This window comes from Nycticebus coucang, chromosome 11 (genome assembly GCF_027406575.1).
Source record: "Nycticebus coucang isolate mNycCou1 chromosome 11, mNycCou1.pri, whole genome shotgun sequence".
NCBI lineage: Eukaryota > Metazoa > Chordata > Mammalia > Primates > Lorisidae > Nycticebus > Nycticebus coucang.
In genome coordinates this window covers 19,900,103-19,922,459 of record NC_069790.1, presented here as the reverse complement: position 1 = coordinate 19,922,459, position 22,357 = coordinate 19,900,103, and the positions used below count along the sequence as shown (strand labels likewise).

The 22,357-nt window shown below is 44.2% G+C and overlaps 1 protein-coding gene across 2 annotated transcripts in view; it reads right to left on the bottom strand.

The window, feature by feature from the left end:
• Positions 1-22,357, bottom strand: part of AOAH (acyloxyacyl hydrolase) — a 320,779-nt gene that overhangs the window by 165,176 nt on the left and 133,246 nt on the right. For both annotated transcript variants that reach the window (XM_053553720.1, XM_053553721.1), the window contains exons 7-11: positions 17,006-17,066; positions 15,824-15,894; positions 14,963-15,011; positions 12,611-12,659; positions 10,680-10,774 (exon numbers count right to left, since the gene is read on the bottom strand). In XM_053553720.1, coding sequence (XP_053409695.1) covers positions 10,680-10,774; positions 12,611-12,659; positions 14,963-15,011; positions 15,824-15,894; positions 17,006-17,066 — 325 coding nt within the window. The remainder of the gene's footprint in view (positions 1-10,679; positions 10,775-12,610; positions 12,660-14,962; positions 15,012-15,823; positions 15,895-17,005; positions 17,067-22,357) is intronic.

Below are 22,357 nucleotides of genomic sequence, written 5' to 3'. Positions count from 1 at the left end.
CCAAAAGTTTGAGAACTGCTTTTCTTTATAGGTGGTATGAGACACTTCCTACAGGGCACCTGTGGAGAGTGGGCTGTGAGATGGCAGGGCCCTCACAGCCTGGGGAACATTCAGAGAATGAGCCCCCAACTGCTTCTCCTCCATTCCCCAAACAGCTATATTCCTTTCTTCATGTTCCCTGTGTGCAGAGACTCTTGTGATCTTTGCCTTCCTAAGTCTTGTAACATGTTAATGAAGTTGAGTAGGAACTACTAAATCACATAGTTCTCCCTTTGTTTTGTCAACTATGCTGAGATCCTCCTGATCTTGCCCTTCTTACTTCTTGTCATATGTTAATGAGTTGAGTAGAAACCATTAACAAGATGATTTGTCTTTATTAAAGTCATATGTATTTTCCAATTATACTGTAAGACCAAAATTATGTCTTTTGTTTATGCTATTTCCCCATTTTGTCTATGCTACTGCCCCCTGGCTGACCCTGTTCAGATACTATAAAATAAAGCTGATTTTGTGCTTTGGTGCTGGCTGCAGCCATCAGCTCATCAGTCCTTCCGATCCCATGCTTTGTTTCTGTGTCTTCTCTTATACTGTATTTTCCTCATTCCCCACCAATGCCACTCTGGTTCGCTCCCCTTCGCTGTACTGGTTTGTGACAGGCCCCCCTCGGAATGATCACAGAGGCACAGAGTTCACTGAGTTACTTTGCTAGCACTTGAGGGGTTACCGGGCACATTACCTGAGCAACACTTTACAGTGCAAGGACACAACAACTCTATTGCCTTCTCCCCTGCCCACACAAAGTGTGCTGCTAATTCAGTTCATCCCTTGCCCCTGGAAGAACATCCAAACCAGTCCAATTATGCATGTGCTCATTCTCAGATAACATAGATTCCTCCAGTTGAGTTAAATTCCATTTCGGAAAATTAAAACATCTAGTCCTCATAATTTTAAGTAAACCTCTTTGCCCCCAGCCCCACCAGGGCTTGATGCTGGCCACCTGCACCTGCTTCCTCTGTCTGCTAGGTCAGCTCTTCCTCCTTCATGTGGCTGAGGCATCTGACCCCTAAGGACAGCAGTGGAAGGAGATGACATGTAGTGGGGTGTGGGTGTGACATTCTATGATGGGGGCTGTCATGGGGCTATTGAGAGGCCAGGTGGGAACAAGTGACTTAAAGTGCCATGGTGGAGTTGGTGTATCCCCTATACCCCACTTGTCACTTAAGTTTGCTGCTTCATCCCTGGTCAGCTGGAGGTTAAGGCCTGTGAGATCACCTTGCCCCACAGGCCTCTGCAGGGTGTCTAGGGGCACAGGCTGGCTCTCTCTTCCTGGGGTCCACATCTTTGTACAGAAAGATGACCTTTCTCTCCTGCCTCTGAATGTAAAGACAGTGGCACCAGACACTAGGCTCTCCTCATAGTGAGAAGGGAACATCTGTGCCTTCTGCCCATTGGGAGGGCTGAGCCCCACTGCCATATAAACACTGGCCCTTCCCAGCTTCAGCTAAGGGACAGGTGGCAGAACTGGCTTCACTCCCTTCTTTTTCAAGTCCTGTGGAAGTGGTTTAAAGTTTCACTTGGAAGGAATATTGTGAAGGTTCACATTGTCTTGGGGTTTCAGCTAAAACGTAGGTAGAAATAAAGAGTCCAATTTTTAATATCCTATTTTAAAAATCATCCCAAATTTCTGATGGAGTCTTCAACATTATTTATGCTTTATAGATAAAGAAACTAAACTCAAAGAAGTAAATGAAAATGGCTTAGCAAGGATTTGAACTCAGGTCTATCTGATTCAAAGGACAAGTTTATTCTTTATGCAGGTCAGTTTGTGGCTTGAAATTCACCCCTGGGCAGTGCTCCTGACTCCTGGATTCAGCTTGGAGCATGGCTCTCATGCTAGTGGGAGGTGTCTGGGCTAGTCTAGGTTAATGCCCAGCGTACTGGCACAATTATCAGTTGAGATCCCTCTTCTCTCAGAGTTCCCAGTTTGGACAATTAAATTCTATGCTCACCAAAACTACTTATGAATGGGGGGTTATGGTGCAGAGGGATAAGAAACACCAAAAGTTTCTTAGCAGGGCTGATCTTCTATTAGAGTCTCCAAAGGCTGGCTGAGACCCTGTGGGAAGATCTGTGTTGGGAATGAGTTCCAGGCAGCCTCCTCCATTTGTAAGTATACCAGGAAACAGCTGGGATCAAGTCCAGTCCTTTGAGACATCTGGCTGGGGGAGCATGGTGTCTTTAGGAGTTGTCACAAAGTGTACAGGATGGGAAGGGTATAAGAAAAACACATATCCACTGCTGATTCTAGACAGCTTCTGCATTGGGCCATTTTCTTCCTTCCCCACTATATCTTCCTGGCTTAAGACACTTCTGCTAGGATTATAACAACCTCCTAACTGGTCTGTTACCTGACTCCCCACTTCCCGCCCTCTCCCTCCCAGTGAATCCATCCTGCCTAGAGTGAACTTTCAAATCTGACCATTTCTTGGCCCTTCAGTGGCTTCCCCTGGTCTTCAGGATAAACTTCGAGTTCCTCAACATGGCTTCCGAGCCCTCTGGGATCCATCCATGCACATCTCTGGGTGCCCCTGTCACTCTCCATAGGTGCGAGGTAAGTATCAGTTCAGCTGCACTGAGCTCTGTCTCAGGATGCTGAGCCCTCTTGCTCCTGAGCCCTTGCACACCCTCTTTCCTCTGCTAGATGGGCTGGACCTGACTTCCTCTGACTTGTCCTTCTTTGCACATGCTCTCTCTTCCTTTAGGAAACCGTTGTTCCAGCCTGGGGGACGTGTGTCCAGCATGGCACTGATTGCTCTGGAACTGCCGTTTGCTTGTTGGCATTTCCCCGTAGACTTGCAAATCTAACAAGGACCTGGGTTCTCCCATCTTCTTTTCCTCCTTACCACAAGACTTGGTAAAAAACAATAAAGCAAATACTGGTGCACAGTAGGTGTCCAATTAGTGTTTCTCAAATTAGTTGATGCACAAACAGTGCTCTGCTGCCTGGCCTGCTGAGATATGACTCTAGCATTTTCACACTAGGTAGAGCTGATACTTTGTACTTGCCACAAGCACTAAAAGCCCAACAATGGAAATGTTAGACATTTGAGCTCAACATGTCTCATGCCTATCAACTAGTTATGATATTAGTATCTGGGTTGACTTCTTGAACAAAGAGATGCTATAGATATGAGTTTTTAAAAATGGAGCAGGACATGGTGGTTCACACCTGTAATACCAATACTTTGCGAGGTCAAGGGGGGAGCATTATTTGAGGCCAGGTTCAAGACTGGCTTGGCTAATGCTGCAAAACCCTGTCTTCTCTTCAAAAAATTTAAAAATTAAATTTGGAAGTTTTTTTTTTAAAAGAAGCATGATCCATAATAGCCAAAAAAAAAATGAATGGTGAATCAGTACAATATCCAGTAATAGGTGAATGGTTTAGTAGATTATTCATGTCCACTGAAAAGGACATGTACCAGGGCTAATAGGTTTGAACCCAGCCCAGGCCTGCTAAAACAAAAATAGCCAGGTGTTGTGGCAGGTGCCTGTAGTCCCCCCTACTAGGGAAGCTGAGGCAAGAAAATTGCTTGAGCCCAAGAGTTTGAGGTTGCTGTGAACTGTGATGCCATGGCACTCTACCGAGAGTGACAAAATGAGACTCTGTCTCAATTGAAAATAAGTAAATAAATAAATAAAAGACTAAGTAGCAATGTGGAGACAATTATTATTAGTACTAATTGAAAAAAGAATTGACAATTGCAAACTTGCTATCCTTGTGACTACATAATGTGTATGTATGTGCAATATAGTTAACACATATATGCATGGTGGGGGGGAGTGCTGGAAAGAGAGGAAAAATAATGAGAACAATTTTAAATGGTGGGAATTTTTTTTAACTTTCTAAAATTGGCTCTATTATTAACTTTATATTTTTTTAATAAAAATAATATTAAACGACTATTTCAAAACGAATTTTGATACTCCAGAATGTTAAAGTAATTCTTCTTTCTAGGTGGTAGTATTAAGGAAGAATTCTAATAATTTCTGTATTTTTAATTTTTATCCATTGCGTATTTCACATGTGTAATTAAGAAAAACCAATAAAGCAAATATCGTCTTCCTCCTGACCCTTTGGGCAGGTCTACTTGCTTCCCCTTCCCCTTTGGTCTTGATTGTGGTCAAGTGACTTGCTTTGGCTGCTGGGTTGATGGTGGCTCTTACATAGGGGCCTTACCCTCTTGCATCTTGTCATCCCTCTGAGCAGAAAGAACATGCTCTGGATAGGTGGTCCATCCAGGAAAAATGGGAGACAATGACATAGACGTGGGCCCAACTTGGAGCTTGGAGCAAAGACCAACAGAGCCCAACCTAAAACATTTGACCCCAGACAACCTTACAGATGCAGGACCGAGAAGAAATGACAGTTTTATTAAGTCACTAGAGATTTGGGGTGGTTAGTAATTATTATTTTGACAATAAATTGGTGATCAATCTTCATTTTCAATATCAATATTCTAAGCAAAATATACCTCTTATTCTTCCTGTCTCATCTTCCATTTTTATCAGATGATGTACCACAGAAGTGGCCCAGGCTGGGAGTGACTAGGCTCATTCTTAGCTTGGAGAGGAATGTTAACCTAGAGCAGGGGTCCTCAAACCGTTTAAACAGGGGGCTAGTTCACTGTTCCTCAGACCATTGGAGGGCCGGACTATAGTTTTTTTAAAAAAACTATGAACAAATTCCTATGCACACTGCACATATCTTATTTTGAAGTAAAAAAACAAAACGGGAACAAATACAATATTTAAATGAAGAACAAGTGAAGTTAAATCAACAAAATTACCAGTATTTCAATGGGAACAAAGGGCCTGCTTTTGGCTAATGAGATGGTCAATGTCCAGTTCCATATTTGTCACTGCTAGTCGTAACAAGTGATGCAAGTGTGCATCTGTTAGTCTAGATCTGTTTGGAGATTTCAGATCTTTCATTCTGGAAAAAGTCTGTTCACAGACATAAGTGCTGCCAAAAATGGTTGCCATTTTGAGTGCATGGTTCCTGAGATTAGAGTATGTATCAGAGGGGAGAGATGCATAGAAATTAGGAAGACTGCTTGACTTGAATGCGTTTTTCAGAGTCACAATTCTCCAGTTCAGACAGTTCCATTTGGTAAATTGTATACACATTTTCAATGTCAATAGAAAATGGGTTACGGAAAAGCTGTATGTCCTATTTGTGGAGATGAAGCTCTTCAAATCTACATTGGAACTCCTTTTGCAACTTTTCCAGTGAATCCACACATGTTTTGTTTGGGTATGCAACCAATGGTTTTTCCACTAACAGATTTTAAGTTGTGGGGAGATGGCAGAAATTTTCCTCCTTCACTTGTTTGATGAGGAGGCCTAATTTTACTTCAAGTGTTTTCATATGTGATTGCATATCACAGATGAGCTTCCCCTTTCCTTGAAGTTGCACGTTGAAATTGTTGAGTAGCTCTGTTACATCTGTCAGAAAGGCAAGGTGCCATTTCCATTCTGCATCATTGAGCTCTGGTAGTTCTTTGTTTTTTGAAAGCAGAAAAGCTGTAATCTGTGGATTTCTAAGTCATAGAAATGTTTCTTCTTTTTTTTCATGTTTTGGGATGATATCTCCTTTTAATGTTTTTATGACTGTACATGTTTTTCTTATGAAGTTGAAATCATAGTACATATTCATTTTATCACCTTTCACATAACATTGTTAATTATCCTTTATCTGTTGCATACAAGAGTCACATCTTACCTTAAAAGACAAATACAGACTTAGGGTGAAAGGATGGTCATCCATATTTCAGGCAAATGGTAATCAGAAAAAAGCAGGTGTTGCAATTTTATTTGCAGATACAATAGGCATAGAAATGTTTCAAAACTCTCCCTTGACTTAGCCAACGGACTTCTGTGTGGTACAGAACATCTTCATAGGCAACATTTAGCCCAGACAGAAATTCCTGAAATTGTCTGTGGTTTAGTGCATTAGCTCTAATGAAGTTAACACAAGATACCACAATTTTCATAATGGAGTCCCACTTCAGTGACTTACTACACATCGCTTGTTGGTGGATGAGGCAGTGTATGGCTATTGGATGAGAATGGTTATGTTTGTCCATTTCTTGGTTAATGCAAGCAATTACTCCTTTCTTAGACCCCGCCATGCTAGGAACACCGTTAGTTGTCACACTGGCTAGTTTAGCCCAGTCCAGCTCCAAACCATTCACAGTTTGGCAAACCTTTTCATAGATATCCTATCCTGTAGTTGTTCCTTTGATGCTTTGCAGTGCAGCAAGCTCTTCTGTGACTTTGTAATAGCCATTTGTCCCACAAATAAAAATTAGAAGTTGTGCAGAATCACAAACATTACTTTCTTCGAGTGCCAAGGAAAGATAGGAAAATTTTTTTGCAGAGTTTTGCAAATGCTGATGCAAATTGTTTCACATTTCTTCAATCCTTCATGTAATTGTAGGTCCTGTAAGACTCACTATACTAAATAAATTGGCCTTCTCTGGACACATCCCTTTGGCAACAGAAAGAAGGCATTCTTTAACAAATTCTTCCTCCATGAATGGTCTGCCAGTGCACCCTATTAGCTTGGCAACTTGAAAAATTGCTCGTAGTGATGAAATATTTAGCTGTTTCTGCTTCACAAAAGTATTTTGCTGAGTTGTCAATGTATTTTTTAGTTTTAATATTTTATCTTTTCTCACTTCTCTGACCAAACAATCATTTATCTTTATATTGAGTTTGATAGTGTCGATGCAAATTGTGTTCTTTGAACACAGACACTATATTCTGGCATATCAAACACACAGCTCTTTCCTTGTACTGCATGAGAAAGTAATCATAAGTCCACTGTTTTTTGAATATCCTACACTCCAACTCAATTTTTCTCTTTCTTGATATCATTGTTTCCTAGGGATTCCAAATATCTATTAGTAAAATGCATGCATATATATATATATATATATATATATATATATATACATACAGTGCTGTAAAAACAATTTACCAGCAATAACTTTGCCCACATAGAGACATACAGACTGCACTGCCCATCAATGCAGTCTGATCAGTGCCTGCCCATCAATACAGTCTGATCAGTGTCCATCAATGCAGCCTTGCCAGTCCACATCATTTCAGCCTTGCCAGTGCCCATATGGTGGAACTCCGCTTTTACCTCAGGCTCACACTGGTGCCATGCAGGGACAGGCATGATTACAGAGCCGGTTCCTCCACCACCTTTCCAGTTCACACTACCCTGTGTGAACCGCACTGCGATCTGTGAACTTGCACATGGGTCTTCTCACCCATGTGATCAGATTCTACTGCAGGAAAAAAGAAGGTACATATGCCTTTTTTCTTCTGAATCTAATACAAGCATATGTCTGAACTTGCACTGCTCAGAGATCACAACAGTATGAACCGGGGCTTACACAGCACACAACATATGACATCATACACAACTGAATAATAATCAGAATATCAATGCAGAGGAGTTGGAGAGTTCGTCTCACATTCCACACATGTGCACTGCAGGCCTGGGATGAGTCAGCTGCTAAGCAGGACAGGCAGCGGCGGCAAAAATACCCAGAGGGCCGGATAAATGTCCTCGGCAGGCTGCATGTGGCCTGCGAGCCGTAGTTTGAGGACCCCTGACCTAGAGAGATTTTAAGAATGCTAAAACATCAGAGGCTTAAAACAGATGGCAAATTGACCCTAAAACTATAATGTTGCCCCTACTATCCATAATTCTTTCACCGTGTTGATAAGATGCATGCACTCCAATTACAGTTATGCCTGATCTGGGCTCCTTACCCACCTATTGTCACAGGCATTTCTCAGAACTATTTACTGGCAAAAAGTAGGAGGGGGAATGTAACCCAAACCCAAACAACAAATGATAACCAACAACATTTCAATCAGTTCCTGTTGCAAATAGCAGATGAAAAATGTTACAGTCCAAATGTTAGGTTTCTAGGTGGGGTCACTGAGCTTGCCGAGTGATTTTCCTTAAAATGTCTACTTGGCGGTCCGTCTTCCCTAGAAACTTAGAACCCTGCAGAGCAAGCCACTTCTGTCCCCTGAGAGTGGATGAGAGAGGCTGATATCTGCAGGAGCGACCTAAAGGGGGTGGGGCCCAGGTTGTTAAGAGAGGCAGCCTTTCCTCAGTTTCCAACTCCCAGAGGCCAGAAACAGGAGCAGGAGCAGGAAGGACAAGGGCAAGGTCCAGCCAGCCTCACTAACTGCACCACTGCACTGTGGGAACAGCTCATCTGGATGGAGTTCAATATATGGGTCCAAAACATGGATATAGCCCTTGCTCACTGAAGCATGTGGCCTTGCCTGAGATAGTTACTATCATCATTCACAGAGTTTCAGGTTGAAGTGGGTGTCAGGATTATGCTCACAGGCAGTGATTCTCCCTTGTGTTAGTTGTGTGACCTTGGGCAGTCTACTGACCTCTCTGAGAATCTGTAAATTGAGGCTGTATTGCAGAAAAACCTACTTCAGAAGGCTTTTACAAAGGTTAAAGAAAGAAATACATTGGTTTTCTGTAGCTGGTTTTCTTAGCTATTTGCTTAAAACAAAACATGACAGAACAGAACAAAAATCTCTAAAATCTTGAATTGCAGTATTTGGACATACATAATGCAAATTCAATGAAATAAAAATTAAAAAAAAACTTATCCATAATTCCACCATCCAAAAATAGCCAGTGTAAACATACTGATCTACAACTTTCCAATTATTCTTTTGTTTGTACACACAGATACATATATTGTATTCCAATACTATTTTGTAAGTTGCCTTTGTTCCTTAATAAATAATAATTAATATATTTTCTTGCCAATAAATGTCTTTTAATATGTGTATCAATGGTTGTATAAAATTATTTTATAGATGTAACATTTTTATATCCCCATTTTTAAATTTTTATATCCTCTTTTTACTTGTAAATAAGTCTTTGATGAGTATTTGTGTACATATATTTTTGAGCAAATGATTATTTTTATTTTTTAATTAAATATTTTAATTAATGCATAATATTTGTACATATTTATGAGGTACCTGTGACACTCTGTTACATGTGTATAATGTGCACAGTGGTTGGAAGACTCTTGGGGTTCACCTGACTACAGTGAGCTGGGGAGGTGGGCCCTGGGAGGGGGAGATACCTGACCAGACTGGGGTCCCCAGAGCATTAGCAGGAGAAGACTTGTCAGGTCCCAGGCTGAGTGTCTTAAGGGGAGCCCAGAGCAGCAAGGGTCTACCCTTGCCCTGAGCTTCCCCTTGCCTGAAGAAGTGTTCAGTCTGGCAGAGCTATACCCTAGGGAACCCTCTGTTCCTCCTTCCACCCTCCTGAGTCTGTCTTGCCTTCCTTTCTTCTGGGCAGCTCAAAGCATCTGCTAAGGATGAGCTACTGAAAAAGAATCGTGTGAATTTAGTGATTTTGCCTGCGTATGAGTTTAATGCTCTTATAGTTGCATGAAAAACTGGCATTGCATGATACAAAGATCAACATAAGATTCATGCTAACAATTTAAAGTTTTAGTTATTTCTTTTGGAATGACCTCAAATAGCAAATAAGAAAACACCAAGACAAGTTGAGGGGAGATTTTGCAAAAAGGAAATGTTTTTAGTACCTTTAATGGCGTTTTTTTCACTTTTTGGAAAAAAAAGGGCACTTGTACTTTTATTTTGCACTGAGCCCTGCCAATTAGGTAGCTGTTTCTGGGCACAAGTTTTGGTATACTCCCTTGTGACAACTTGTGGCCACAGAAAGACCCCACCACAGATGACCTAGCTGATGCCCTTGTACCATCTGCATGGGCCTGTGGCATTAAGACTGCCCTTCCCTGCACCCTTCACCTCCCACCCTTTACCACACGACTTCTCAGGTGTTTGCACAATTTCAGAGGAAGAAAATAGCCTCCTGATAATGTGGCAGGTGTGTGCCTAGGTGATGAACTGGGAACACACAGAGTTGACATTATAAGCTACCCCCTATTTATGAGTTGTTCATCTGAGTAACGCAGGCAGGTCTCTCCCACGGTGTCTGACACCTGATGCAGAGTCACTAAATGTTGATCTCCTTCCCCTTCCCTTGCCTTCTCTGCGTCTGTCATTGCTTGTAATTCTGCCTTGTGGTCCTCTTCATTTTTCTATTTAAAAACCATCAGCACAGTCCTACCACTTTTAAGGAGTAAATGGCAGGCTTGTCTGTCCCCTGATGCCCCTCCTGATGTGGAGCACAGATGGCCAACAGGGGCAGAGCAGTCTGCTCTGCAAAGTCCTTGTTACTTTCTCAGGTAAGACACAAACAAAGGAGGCCTGGAGAGCCTCGCCCTGGCCTCTGCGGAGAGCTGGTGCTGGGCTGTGTTCCCTGGGTGCACTCCACGTTCTTCTTGACAACACCTGCTAGCTTCAGGGTTCCCGGCAACAGCCAGGGTGAGGGTGGGAATAGAAGCAACCTTTTGCCTCCATCTGCCCAGGACTGAAACGGCTGTGGATATGGCTTTCAAGGCAGATTTTGCTGAGGAGGGAAATTTGCACCTGTTTGGAGCTGGCATTGCATTTAGAGAAAGCAAGGGGAAACAAAAACAAAGGCCAGCGCATCTGGAATGATTACTGCCAAAATTACTTACCGAAGACATCTGGGAAGCGGTGATCCATTCTGGAGAAATGTGAAAATGAGCCCCCGCTGAGTCTCCCAGCAAAATGATTCCCCTGGGCTGTGAACCTAGGCAGCATAATTTATTTACATTATTTATACACTTGAGTAGTTTTGAGCTTCCAGATTGAGTGAGAGCAGATACCCTAGTGTGTATTCCATGCATAGAGCATCGTAACAGTGATGCATTGCTGCTTTTTGTATGTTGGAGAGTGAGGAGCATAGCATTCAGAAGCAGAATGAGATTTCTAGGCCATTGGAACTGCTAGCTAAGATGTACAGATGCAGGTGTGTTTCCAAGCTCAGCATAAAACAAACTGCTGTACAACATCTTGAGTGAGTGATGGATGAATAAATGAGTCAAGGCTTTATCTGAACTCAGAATTATGCCCTAAATTTTGGTTCTGGAAATTGCTTTCTTGAACACACACCGATTTCTATGACAATTCACTTTAAGAGTTAATGATCTTACGGAGCAATTTTGATTTTTCAAAGATGTTACGGTTTTTTAAAGCCCTTACTCCATATACACAAAGGCACTGGATGGATGATCCTGACTGATGAATGGAGAGGTAGAGGTAGAATGGTCTCTGTGCAGCCCTGTATGTTCGAAGGTTCAGAGTCACACAAATCATTTGCCTGTGGATACACTCCAAATTCCTTAAGATCCTGGAAGAAGCAATTGGTACCTCTCAGAGGCAGAGAGTGCAGCCTCCTTCCTCTCTCTCCAGACCCCTCTAGTCATTCAGGGGGATTGCCCAGCCTCACTACAGTGGCTCCCTAGCCTAGGCCCCCATGGAAGCCACCACTTGGCCACACACATGGGGACTGAGAAGGCCCAGGACAGGCTAGAGGGCACAGGAGGAGTGAACTGGAAGAAACCCAGGGGCCTTTCAGGGACCCCAGAGCCTTGCAGCAGGATTTCACCTCATTCATTCCTTTATTTGTTCATTCATTCTTTTATTTATGAAAAACATATTTCTAAACTGCATAGATAGACAATGAGCCTTTCAATTTTCTATCTCCCTTCCTCACCCTCTGAGAGTTTAAAGACAATTAGTCTTTAAAGTGATCCAAGGCAAGGACTGTATGTTTTTTGCCCATGAAAACTCAGAGCCAAGTATAGCCCTTGGCGCATCAGTGGGATATTTGTTCAGGAAATACCTGTCGAATGAATGAATGAGTGAGTGAGTGAAATACTTCTGGAAGTGGGAGAAAAGCATCGCCTACACTTCCAACAGTGATGTTACCATTGGGTGTTGCTGAGACCCTCTGGGCATGGTTGGGAGCTTGTTTTCAGTAAGGTATGGGCAGTGAAGTTTCTCCTAAAGGGGCTGGTGGCCCAGATGTCTGTAGCATTTGAGCAGTTACAGTACAAAGATTTTGCTCAGCTATTTTTGGGATGCCCCTATGGGCTACAGCTTGGCACTTTCCCTCAAATCATTCAGATATGCATCTTTAGTGGACATGGGGACTTGTCCCATGAGCACAAGCCCAGGTGTCTGACCTTGTATTATCATGAGAAGGAAATGTGAAAGATTAAAATTTTCATTTTTCTTCTCTACTTATTTTCTTATTTGGAAAAGTGCTGGATTCCTGTTACCATTTATTTGGTAACAGGATCTATCCTGCCACCTTTCCTAACATTATCATTAAAGTTTCCAATCCTCAAATAGTCCATGAACCACACCTTAGGTACTATTTTTTTCTAGATTCTTCTTCCCTTTCTGAACCTTTTAAATGCCTTTTTCTCATCTGTCATGACAATAAATGTGAATTGGTCCATGTAAAGCAAGTTCTAGCATCAGCCATTTCCTGGCTTTGGTGGTGTGTTCACTCCAGTTTGACTTTGATTGGAAATGGCTATTCTACTATAGTAAGCGCACTGATTTTCACAGTTCATACCTTCACAGAATTTCTTCTCATATGGAATTCCATCTTTCGGATCAATACCCTTTAAAAGAGAAATGAGGAGATTAGCAATTTTGTTTTAAATTTACAAGACACATCACTAAATCTTCCCTAAATGGCTTTCAAAGCACAAAGGCAAATGAGTAGATAAAACCCTCTAATGTCTCTTGAGCCCCTGATCAACATAGCTGCACTCCAGAGGGTGAGCTGGGCTCTGAGGAACCAGGCATAGGAGGCAGGAAAGATCCAGACAGTGGGCCATCTCACTCAGAGGGATGCAGGGCAGAAGCCCTGACTGGGAGTCACCGAGGGACCACTGAGTGACTGAGACACAAGGTCAGGGTGGTTCTGCAGTCTCTGACCTGGAGAACCAAGAGTCCTGACATCTCCAACACCTAAGGATCCATGCTTCTAGAGCAGCAATTCTCAGTGGAGTTGGTTTTATACCCTCCCATCTCTGGGAACAATGGCAATGTCTAGAGACATTTTGGGTTGTCACCCTAGGATGGGAATGCTTCTGGAATTGAATAGGTGGGAGCCAGGGATGTTTCCAAATATCCTACAGTTTATAGAAAAGCATCACCAGTGGAGGATTATCTGACCCAAACATCACTAGTGCTGAGATTAAGAAACCCAGTAGTGTGGTTGGGCCTGAGGATGGAATCAGGGCTAAGATTTCCTAATCCCTAAAGTTAAATCTCCCCTTTAGTGGAGCAGCTGTTCCTTGGAAGTAATATTCCTAGTATTCCAAGATGAAAGTGCTTGGTATTCAGAGAGGTGATGGAAACAGTGTGCTCACTCTTCTGGTCTTGGGAGCTCCCCAAGCACCTGAAACCTTAGTGAACCTACTATCGTCATTCTCAACACTGGCGTCCCATGTATATAGTTTGGGCAATGCTGGACTTGATAGTCTCAAAACTCCCTTTCAGATTGTGATGCTGTGATTCCGTGATGTGTCTTTCTCCCATTCTGATGATGAGCTGTGGTGTTACCCCTGAGCTCACAGTGGATTTCCTCTGGTCTCACACAATCTCTTGCTTGGCTCTCCCCTTATGTGGGTAGCACACCCTGTCAGAGGCAAGGCTGGGACCATGGAATGAAGACACGCTGGATTAGCCCTCTTTGTTATCCACCAGGAAAACTAAGCTTGGGCTTATCAGAACAAGAGCTGCCTTGGGGGTCTCGACACCTTAAGCAGTAGGGGAGTTGTCTTTTCCCCCTTGACCAGGCAGAGTGATGGAGGGGTAGGGTAGGTAGGGTGGGCTGGGGCACTGTCATCTGTCATGCTTTCCATATCCTGGAAGTCCTGGCACCAGAGTGCATACACTATAGGTGATTGCTGGTACAAGCTTGGACCATTAGTGTTTTGGAGAGAGGAAAATATTTATGAAAACTTATTCCTCTTCATCCAAACAGACAAATGAGGCAACTAGTCAGAGGCAATTTACTTTGAAGCCAGGAAATCTTAAGCTTCAGGGTCCCTCATTTGTGCAACCCTTGCCATGTGAGTAACTGGGAGCTATAGTGTCTAAGTAGAGAGGAGGAAGTCAGGCTGCCATTAGGATCTTTTTACACAAAAAAATCAGAAAAAGATTTTTTAAGGTTTCTCTTATTGCTGTAATACATTATTTATTCTGATACTTGATTTTGTATGTGTCAGTTGGTATCCTTTTTCTTCCCGAGGAACCCTCGGATCACATAAGCTTAAGACCCCACACACTTGGACCTGCTGTGTTGTTGTTGCTCACAGATAAGTGTGTGGTTTCCTCCTTCCTTCTCTTTTCTCCATCTGGAAACTACAAATCCATTATTCATAGGGAACTGGGACACTAAGAGTTGGATGCTTCAAGGTGTGGGAAGTGGGGTAAATACAGGGGGATTTCTGCTCGGCCTGGCTAGACTTAGGATATAGGAAAAAAAATGGCTGCAACAAAATAAGAACAACATGTGGTTTGCTCCAACATCTGTGTGGGCTGCTGTAAAACTTCGCTAAGGCTATTCTTCATTTGATTTCACATTGTTCAAAACAGAATAAAGGCATTAGACGTGGGTGACCTTGAGCAAGGCTTAAAGCAGCAGTTCTCAATTCACAGGAACTGTATTAATGGGCCACAGCATTAGGAAGGTTGAGAACCACTGTCTTAAAGGGACCATGGCTGAGAAGCCTCAAAGCTCAGTTCATCACTGGCACTGTCACATGTGATCAGAATTCCACACCATCTTCCCAGCAGCATAGAGTAGCTTTAGGGTTTCATTGTCTCCCCTGGGTCAGATAAACAGGCCATGGGCTTTTGGAGGGGGATGGAAACAAAGGGAATTGGGTTAAATTTGAATATAGTTGCTTACCCAGATGCCGTTACAGTTTGTATCCTGATGTACATCCCAGTTGTCTGGCCTAAGAAGAAAAATGTTGACATTGGTCTTTGGTATAGACATGTCCCTCAGCAAGTGTCAGTTTCCTGAATGAAAGGGTAGGTGGACAAGTGCTACATTAACTGCCACAGGGGGACAATGGCACTCTTCCCGGGAGAGTCCAAGTGTGTGACATCCAGGTGCCTCCACTCAGCCTCTTTGCATTAATCTTGGTTTGGGGTGTTTTGGGGGAACTCTGAATCAAGTCCTTTTTCATGATTGACTGCATTCATGGCCCACATTGTTGTGGAATTGTGCTGATGAACATAACTAGCAAATCTGCATTCCATTGGGCTTCTAAATGCCCAAACATCTTGATACTTTAATGCTGTGGCACTGTGGTCACAGCTGAGGTGACTGAATGTCAGGGCTAAGGTATAACATGCTTTCCATTTGCTGCAACCCTGTTTTTATTCCTGCGGGGCAAGGCCACTATTTCTGGGCTCAATCTTGCATGGAGAGTTCATATAGGAGACTGGATAAATATCCACAATGACCTATTTACTCTCTTGTTTCTCCCCTTCAACTGTAAGCTCCAGGAGAGGAGGCATTTTTCTGTTTTGTTTACCACCCAGCACCATGCAAAGTGCTGGGCAAATAGTGGGTGCATTTACTGGACAAATGAATGAATAAATGAATGAATATTGGTCTTTTTTTGCTGAGCTTTACTTCAGTTGGGACATGGAAGTTCTGTCTCTCCATAAATGGGAATACCTTAGGCTGGGGGAAGGAATTATGCATCCTGCCTCCTTTCTTGAAGGTAATTTTCAAAATCAGTGACCAGTGGAAAGTTACCTTCTGCCCGGGTACACCAACTTGTTGTTGTCATTACAGTCTTGCCCTCGCCAGTGATAGCCCCGCAGTGTCTGAAATTGAAACGCAGACACAGGAGGTATTCAGCCCGTTTTGATGTTATCTGGGAGGAAGGTTAGTCAGAGCTGTCTGAATGCTATTGACATCTGCAGTTTTTAATTCAGACTCAGGCTAGAAAAACTAAAGAACACCGAGAAAATGAAGATTAATATGATAAGACATGCTATGTGAGGTGAAATGGAGTATAAAAGCAGGGCCAGTGACAGGTGGCAGGGCGTGTGTGCACATCTGATTGTGTGTGTGTGTGTGTGATGCTGGGGAGATGCCTATGTGGGTGTGTATGAGGAGGGTGTGTGTGTGTGAATGTCCAAGTGTATACATGGGGCACATGTTACATGCTTATGTGTATGAATATTGCAGATGCCTGTGTGTGTACACATGTGTCTGTGTGTACATGTTTGTTAATGTGTGTTTGTCTAATGTGCACCTCCAGCAACAGCAGAATCCCCCAACTTCCTGAAATTGTATTAACCTTATCAATCTTCTCAGGCTATAAAGCAATTGGTTTATTTGGCCAAATGATTGATCATTTTATTGAATAATGTAACAATCTCTAGCCAAGTCTTTATTGTGTAGATTTATATATGTGGCCTGACTGACATGAAAAGAGTCAAAAGTCACAATAATGTCAAATAATGTTTTTGCTTCCTCTATTCCCACATAGAATACCTGAGATCTCCCAAACTTCTGGGATTTTGTGACATGTTACTTGCTTGCTGGCTTTCACAGAGAACACCTTGAAATTTTAACTGCTCTAAATCTCTCTCTCTCTCTCTCTCACATACACACTTTCTTTAAACAAGTAAGTTAAAGTAAGTTTAAGAATTTCCAAAATAATTCATAGCACCTTTCATGATAACTGTAGTCCCTGGAGAGAATTCCAGTTGGGAATGGAAACAAAAAGACTCTGGGCCTAAGATTGACTTTGATAGCATATGTATTCTCATGAAGCCAATGAGTCCTTAAAAATTGTGAAATAATGTGTTGTTTGTCAAATTAATAACACATTCAAATGAAACCCAGCCTTGTCTTATTAAAGGAAAGAAATATGTAGGAAGCAATGCAATGTTTAGTGAACATCTAATTATTCTTAAGAATACTTACTGGGAAAATGCTGTATTTGTCTGAATCTACATCTTCGAATGGCACAGAGGTTTCAATAGCTCTAGAGAAAAAGAAAATAAAACACCTGGTGAGCTAAGAAAAAAAGAAAAGATGTTTGTGAAAACAAATAGAGACATTTCAGATACAGCTGTGTTGAGCTTATGAGGCAGAGGGCCATGCTAAAAATAAAACTGCCAGTCTGCATGGCACACCGGCGAGCCAGCCAAACTTGGCCAATCTCTGCTCTCTGCCCAGCAGAACTGTTTTCTCTCCTGTATTTAACTTGGTCCAGAGGATAAGTGAAGCAATTGAATTGAAATTTTAGAGGACATGGGATATTGATGTTGAGATCCTCACAAATGAGGAGTCTCTATTTTCAGTGCAGCCAGTGAACTCAGCATTACAAATCGAATTCCTGCCATTTTACACATTCTGCTATGGAAAGCTTTTTTAAAAAAAAATTTCACTCTTTTTAACCACTTACTCTGTGAATCTTGAGGCATTTAGCTGCCATTTGTTGGCAACTTCCACCCCATTCATGAGCCTAGGAAACCAAGGCCACTGCTGTGATGACCAAGCACATCATGGTAGGACTACAGACGCTCCACAAGGGGGTATTTTCCCCCCTGGCCCTCACTACCAGACGTCTCTCAGCCTCTCCACAGCAAATGATGCTTTCTGTTTAGGGAAATTGCTGTAGGGTAGCAGAATAATGCAGTCGTATGCCAGGGCCAGGCACTTGTGGAGTCTAGGATTTAGAGTGACACAATCCTTTCTAGGACTTCCTAAATGGTGTTTTGAATCATCAAGGCAGCTCAGTAGTTCAAGACAAATAGATGCAACCTGAGACAGGGTGGAGCATACTGGTAGCATTGAGCCCATCTTTTGAATTCTAGATGCTGGACCCACTGGAAGCCCTGGTTTTAGGCCTCTCTGGGGAGGTGCTCATGGGCACCACCCTGGTTATGTAGCCTGTATTCTGCTCTGTAATTCTAGGGCTGGAAATTTTGCAAAATATGCTTGCCAGATTCCCTCAGCAGCTGGAGCTGGCACTGGTTGGAAGGGAGGAGAAGAGCAGTTGTTCTCTCTCTCTCTCTCGATGTTCCCTTCAGTGACACCAGTGACACCAAATAACCTGCAGCCACCCAGCATAGTTAGCTGCCTCTGTTCCCCCTTTTCACTCTTTCGGCCTCTTCCACACTTATAAAACTGGTTCCCTGTATTAAATCTATGTGAAATATCTGGCATGGTTCTGTTTCCTGATGGGACACTAAGAATAGGACCCTGGGGTGAAGGCATGTGGGGAGGATCTTGGGAGCGCACAGAGCATGGAAGACAAGCTCCCATCTTGGGCAGCATGGCTGGCATCCAGGACCTGGTGCCCAGGAAGACACATTTGCTATCTCATAGCCAGCCCTTCCTACCCTCTGCCCTGGGGAGCAGGGGAGGCTAGGACCCTGTAAGGACAAGGCAGCAGGTTGCCTTTTAGTGCCCCAAGGAAGACTCTTCCCTTAGAAGTTAAGTCCTTTTGCCAGATACTGAGTTGAGTGTGGTAGTTCCAAGGGGCCCCAGAGTCTGTGGTTGGAACCTGGTTCCATCACCCCCTTCCATACCAGCTCAGGGATCCCACAAAAGTAATTTAACCTCCTTGAGCTTCATTTCTTTTATCTGAAAAATGTGACTCACACCATCTCCCTCCCAGGGTTTATCGGGACAATTAAATGAAATGACATGAAAAGCCCCCGGCACTGGGTCTCACAAAGTGCTGCAGTTGTGGTCATGAGCTCTTGTCTGAAAGGAGAAATTCACCTTCTGCTTAGGCTGGGGAGAGCACAACAGGGCCAGGGAGGGCAGCCAGCAGAGAGGGAGACTCTATTTGCTGACTTCACACATCCCCACCTTACTGGGAAGGGATCCAGTGACTTCCCAGGAGTAATCCAGGGGTGGGCTGGAGCCAAATACCACCACTGTATCACCTCAAACTTTGAGTTTCCCATGGCTGAAGTGGTGGGGGATGAAAGTTCCAGAAGGAGATCATACAGTCTAAAATGCTGCTCTCCCTCATGAAGAGGATGTAGGACCAGAGCAGCTTTAAGATCCAGCCTTGTGGGGGGGAGACAAGATGGCGGACTGAAGCCAGCTTTCAACAAAGGCTCCCGTCCAGAAGGAGAGTTAAGGGACAGGAATTTAGTAAGTATCCTGGTGGACTTGAGCCTCACCAAGAGAGAAGGCTGAAGAACGCACATCAACACCGCTGAGGCAAGTTGTGATCACAAGGACGCAAACAAAAGGTACAAAATCCACCACCAAGCAGACGGGAGTCCCCCTCCCCCATGAGACCGGCTCTGGAGCCCCACAATTGAACAAGCGGGCAGAAATTAAAGCCCCTCCCACTACACTCCACGGGAGAGACCTTCTAAAAACTGGACCTACCTCCCCTACTGGGGTGCCGTGGCATTCTCCTGCCGGACATAGGGCTGAATAAAACTTTGGGAATCCTTTGCCGGCAACCCTGAATCCCCGGCGCTCCCCTCCCGCCCACTGAGGTCTGGAGGCCTGTCCCCCAGGACTTCGGATCCTTGGGTGATTTCTCAAGGGGAGTGGACAGTCCCCGAGTTGCGACTGGTCAGCATTGACTCTGAGGCGCGCGAGTGAGGAGAGGGCACCGGGCTGAGGGGGAGTCACGCCTCGCGGCACTTCCCTGCGCCCTGCGGTGCAGTGCACCAACCCTCCCCGGGCATAGGGGGCCCAAGACTGAATCAGACTCTGGCCTCCCCGCTGAGAGCTGAGAACCCCTACTCTCACTCGGGGTCTGAGGGCCTATCCCCCAGGAGTTCGGCTCCTTGGGTGATTTCTCGAGGGGAGTGCACAGTGCCTGAGCTGCGTCAGGTCAGCGCTGACTCTGGGATACGTGAGCGAGGAGAGGGCACTCTGCTGAGGGGAAATCAAGCCTTGGCGGCACTTCCCTGCGGTGCAGTGCAGGAGCCCTCCCCGGACCGTAGTATTGCGTGAAACTGAATGAAACTCTAGCTTCCCCCCGCCCCACTCCCAATCCGGGTCTGGGGGCCCATCCCCCAAGAGTTCTGATTCTTGGGGGATCTCTTAAGGGGTGTGGACCCAGCACAAACTGCGGCCGCTCAGTGCTGACTCTGGGGCGCGGGACAGAGGAGAAAAGGGTCGCCTGAGTGCCCACACCAGAGCAGCAGTTCCCTGGAGGTAGATCAACAGCCGTTTTTTCTTTAACGGCAGAACTCTCACTTCTGGATATTCTGAGGCCACACCCCCTGTCTCCCTGGGCAACCAGAGGAGGCCACCGGTGACACGGCTCACAAACCCGGAAGCCTCCAGGGCGGGGCCGACCCAGAGAGGTGTTCAGACGCAATTCTCCAGCAGCAAAGACGTTTGAACTCAAAACAGCCCGTCTCCTGTAGGCGACGACAGGAACAGAGACAGAACCTCACAAAGTTGTCTGTTCTGTTCTGTTCTGTTAGCAGCATCCATCAGGGACGGGGCTAAGCCTGAGTGAACACCTCCTTCCCATCACCTGCATCAAACACTCAAAGATGTCAGGCCCCATCTCCTCCTGCTAGATAGCGGCAGTCTGCGGGGGCCTGGCAGACTTCCTCGCGATTCAGGCAGGTGCAAACCCCTGGAGTGTCTGTTCACTGCAGGCAACTGGGTTAGCCATCTGCAGAGATACCAGTGACTGGGTCTGACGGAGGGGCAAAGTGGGGAAGGAGACGTCAACCTTCCCAGACTGCTCTGTTTGCAGGGTGGCTCCTCCTGACTCCACGCTGCATTGGGGTGAGCTGTCTCAGAGGAGTCACCAGGCCCCTGTGATCCAGTTCCCAGAGACCTCTTGAACCCTTCCACACGAGACAAGTGCCGATTGAGACAGTTGATTCGGACCTTTTGAACTGGGCTAATAGACTGAGGACTTTTCAGGTGGTGCCCTGGGTGTGCGATTGTAGGAAGGTTTGATTCTCCTTTTCCAACTGGGGCCAGAGGTGGGCAGGCGGGGTGACTTAATTGCTGATTTTTCCACACAGCTGAGACTTCAAGCCAGAGTAGAAGTTGCAATAGGATCAAACAGAAACCAGCTGAAAACAAGACAGAACCACTTTGCTCCACCACACCAGACAGGGCCCCAGTTTCTCAGGCCACAACACTGTACGGGCCCTCGATAAAACCCCAGGGGAAAAACCAAAGGGAGTAAACCATGGGGCGGAATCAGCGGAAAAACTCTGGTAACATGAATAACCAGAATAGATCAACCCCCCCAAGAAAAGATACAGCAGATGTGATTGAAGATCCCATTCATAAACAACTGGCTGAGATGTCAGAAGTCGAATTCAGAATTTGGTTTGCAGACAAGATTAATAAAATGGAATTAGGAATTCGAGGAGAAATTCAAAAACTGTCTCAAGAATTTAACGAATTTAAAGACAAAACCACCAAAGACTTAGACACACTGAAACAAGAACTTATAGCCCTCAAAGATATGAAAAATACAGTAGAATCCCTCAGTAACAGAATGGAGCAAGCAGAAGAAAGGATTTCTGACATTGAAGATAAAGTCTTCGAACGCTCCCAATCTCTCAAAGAGGAAGAGAAATGGAGAGCAAAAACGGATCACTCACTCAGAGAGCTCTCAGATAATTCGAAAAAAAATAACATAAGAGTTATAGGAATTTCGGAGACTGATGAAGTGGCAGCCAAGGGCACAGAGGCCCTTCTACATGAAATTATGAAAGAAAATTTTCCAGACATGCCTAGAGAATCTGAAATTCAGATAGCAGACAGCTTCAGAACCCCAGCACGATTCAACCCCAATAAGCCATCTCCCAGACATATCATAATTAGCTTCACTAAAGTTAACATGAAAGAGAAGATTCTCAAAGCAGCCTGGCGAAAGAAAACTATAACGTACAAAGGTAAGAATATTAGAATAACTGCAGATCTCTCTGCTGAAACTTTTCAAGCAAGAAGAGGCTGGTCATCAACTTTTAATCTCCTAAAGCAAAAAAACTTTCAACCCAGGATCTTGTATCCAGCTAAACTGAGTTTCATCTATGATGGAGAAATTAAATACTTCAATGACATTCATATGTTGAAAAAATTTGCCATAAGTAAACCAGCTCTTCAGGATGTTCTCAGACCTATCCTCCACAATGACCAACCCAATCCTATACCACAAAAGTAAACTCACTCAGAAACTTCGGATCAAACTCCAACTTCCACACTGGCGAAAGGATTAAAAATGTCCACTGGACCTTTGAAAAACTCGATACCCAAAATTCCACCAGACTTATCCTTACTCTCCATCAATGTGAATGGCTTAAACTGTCCTCT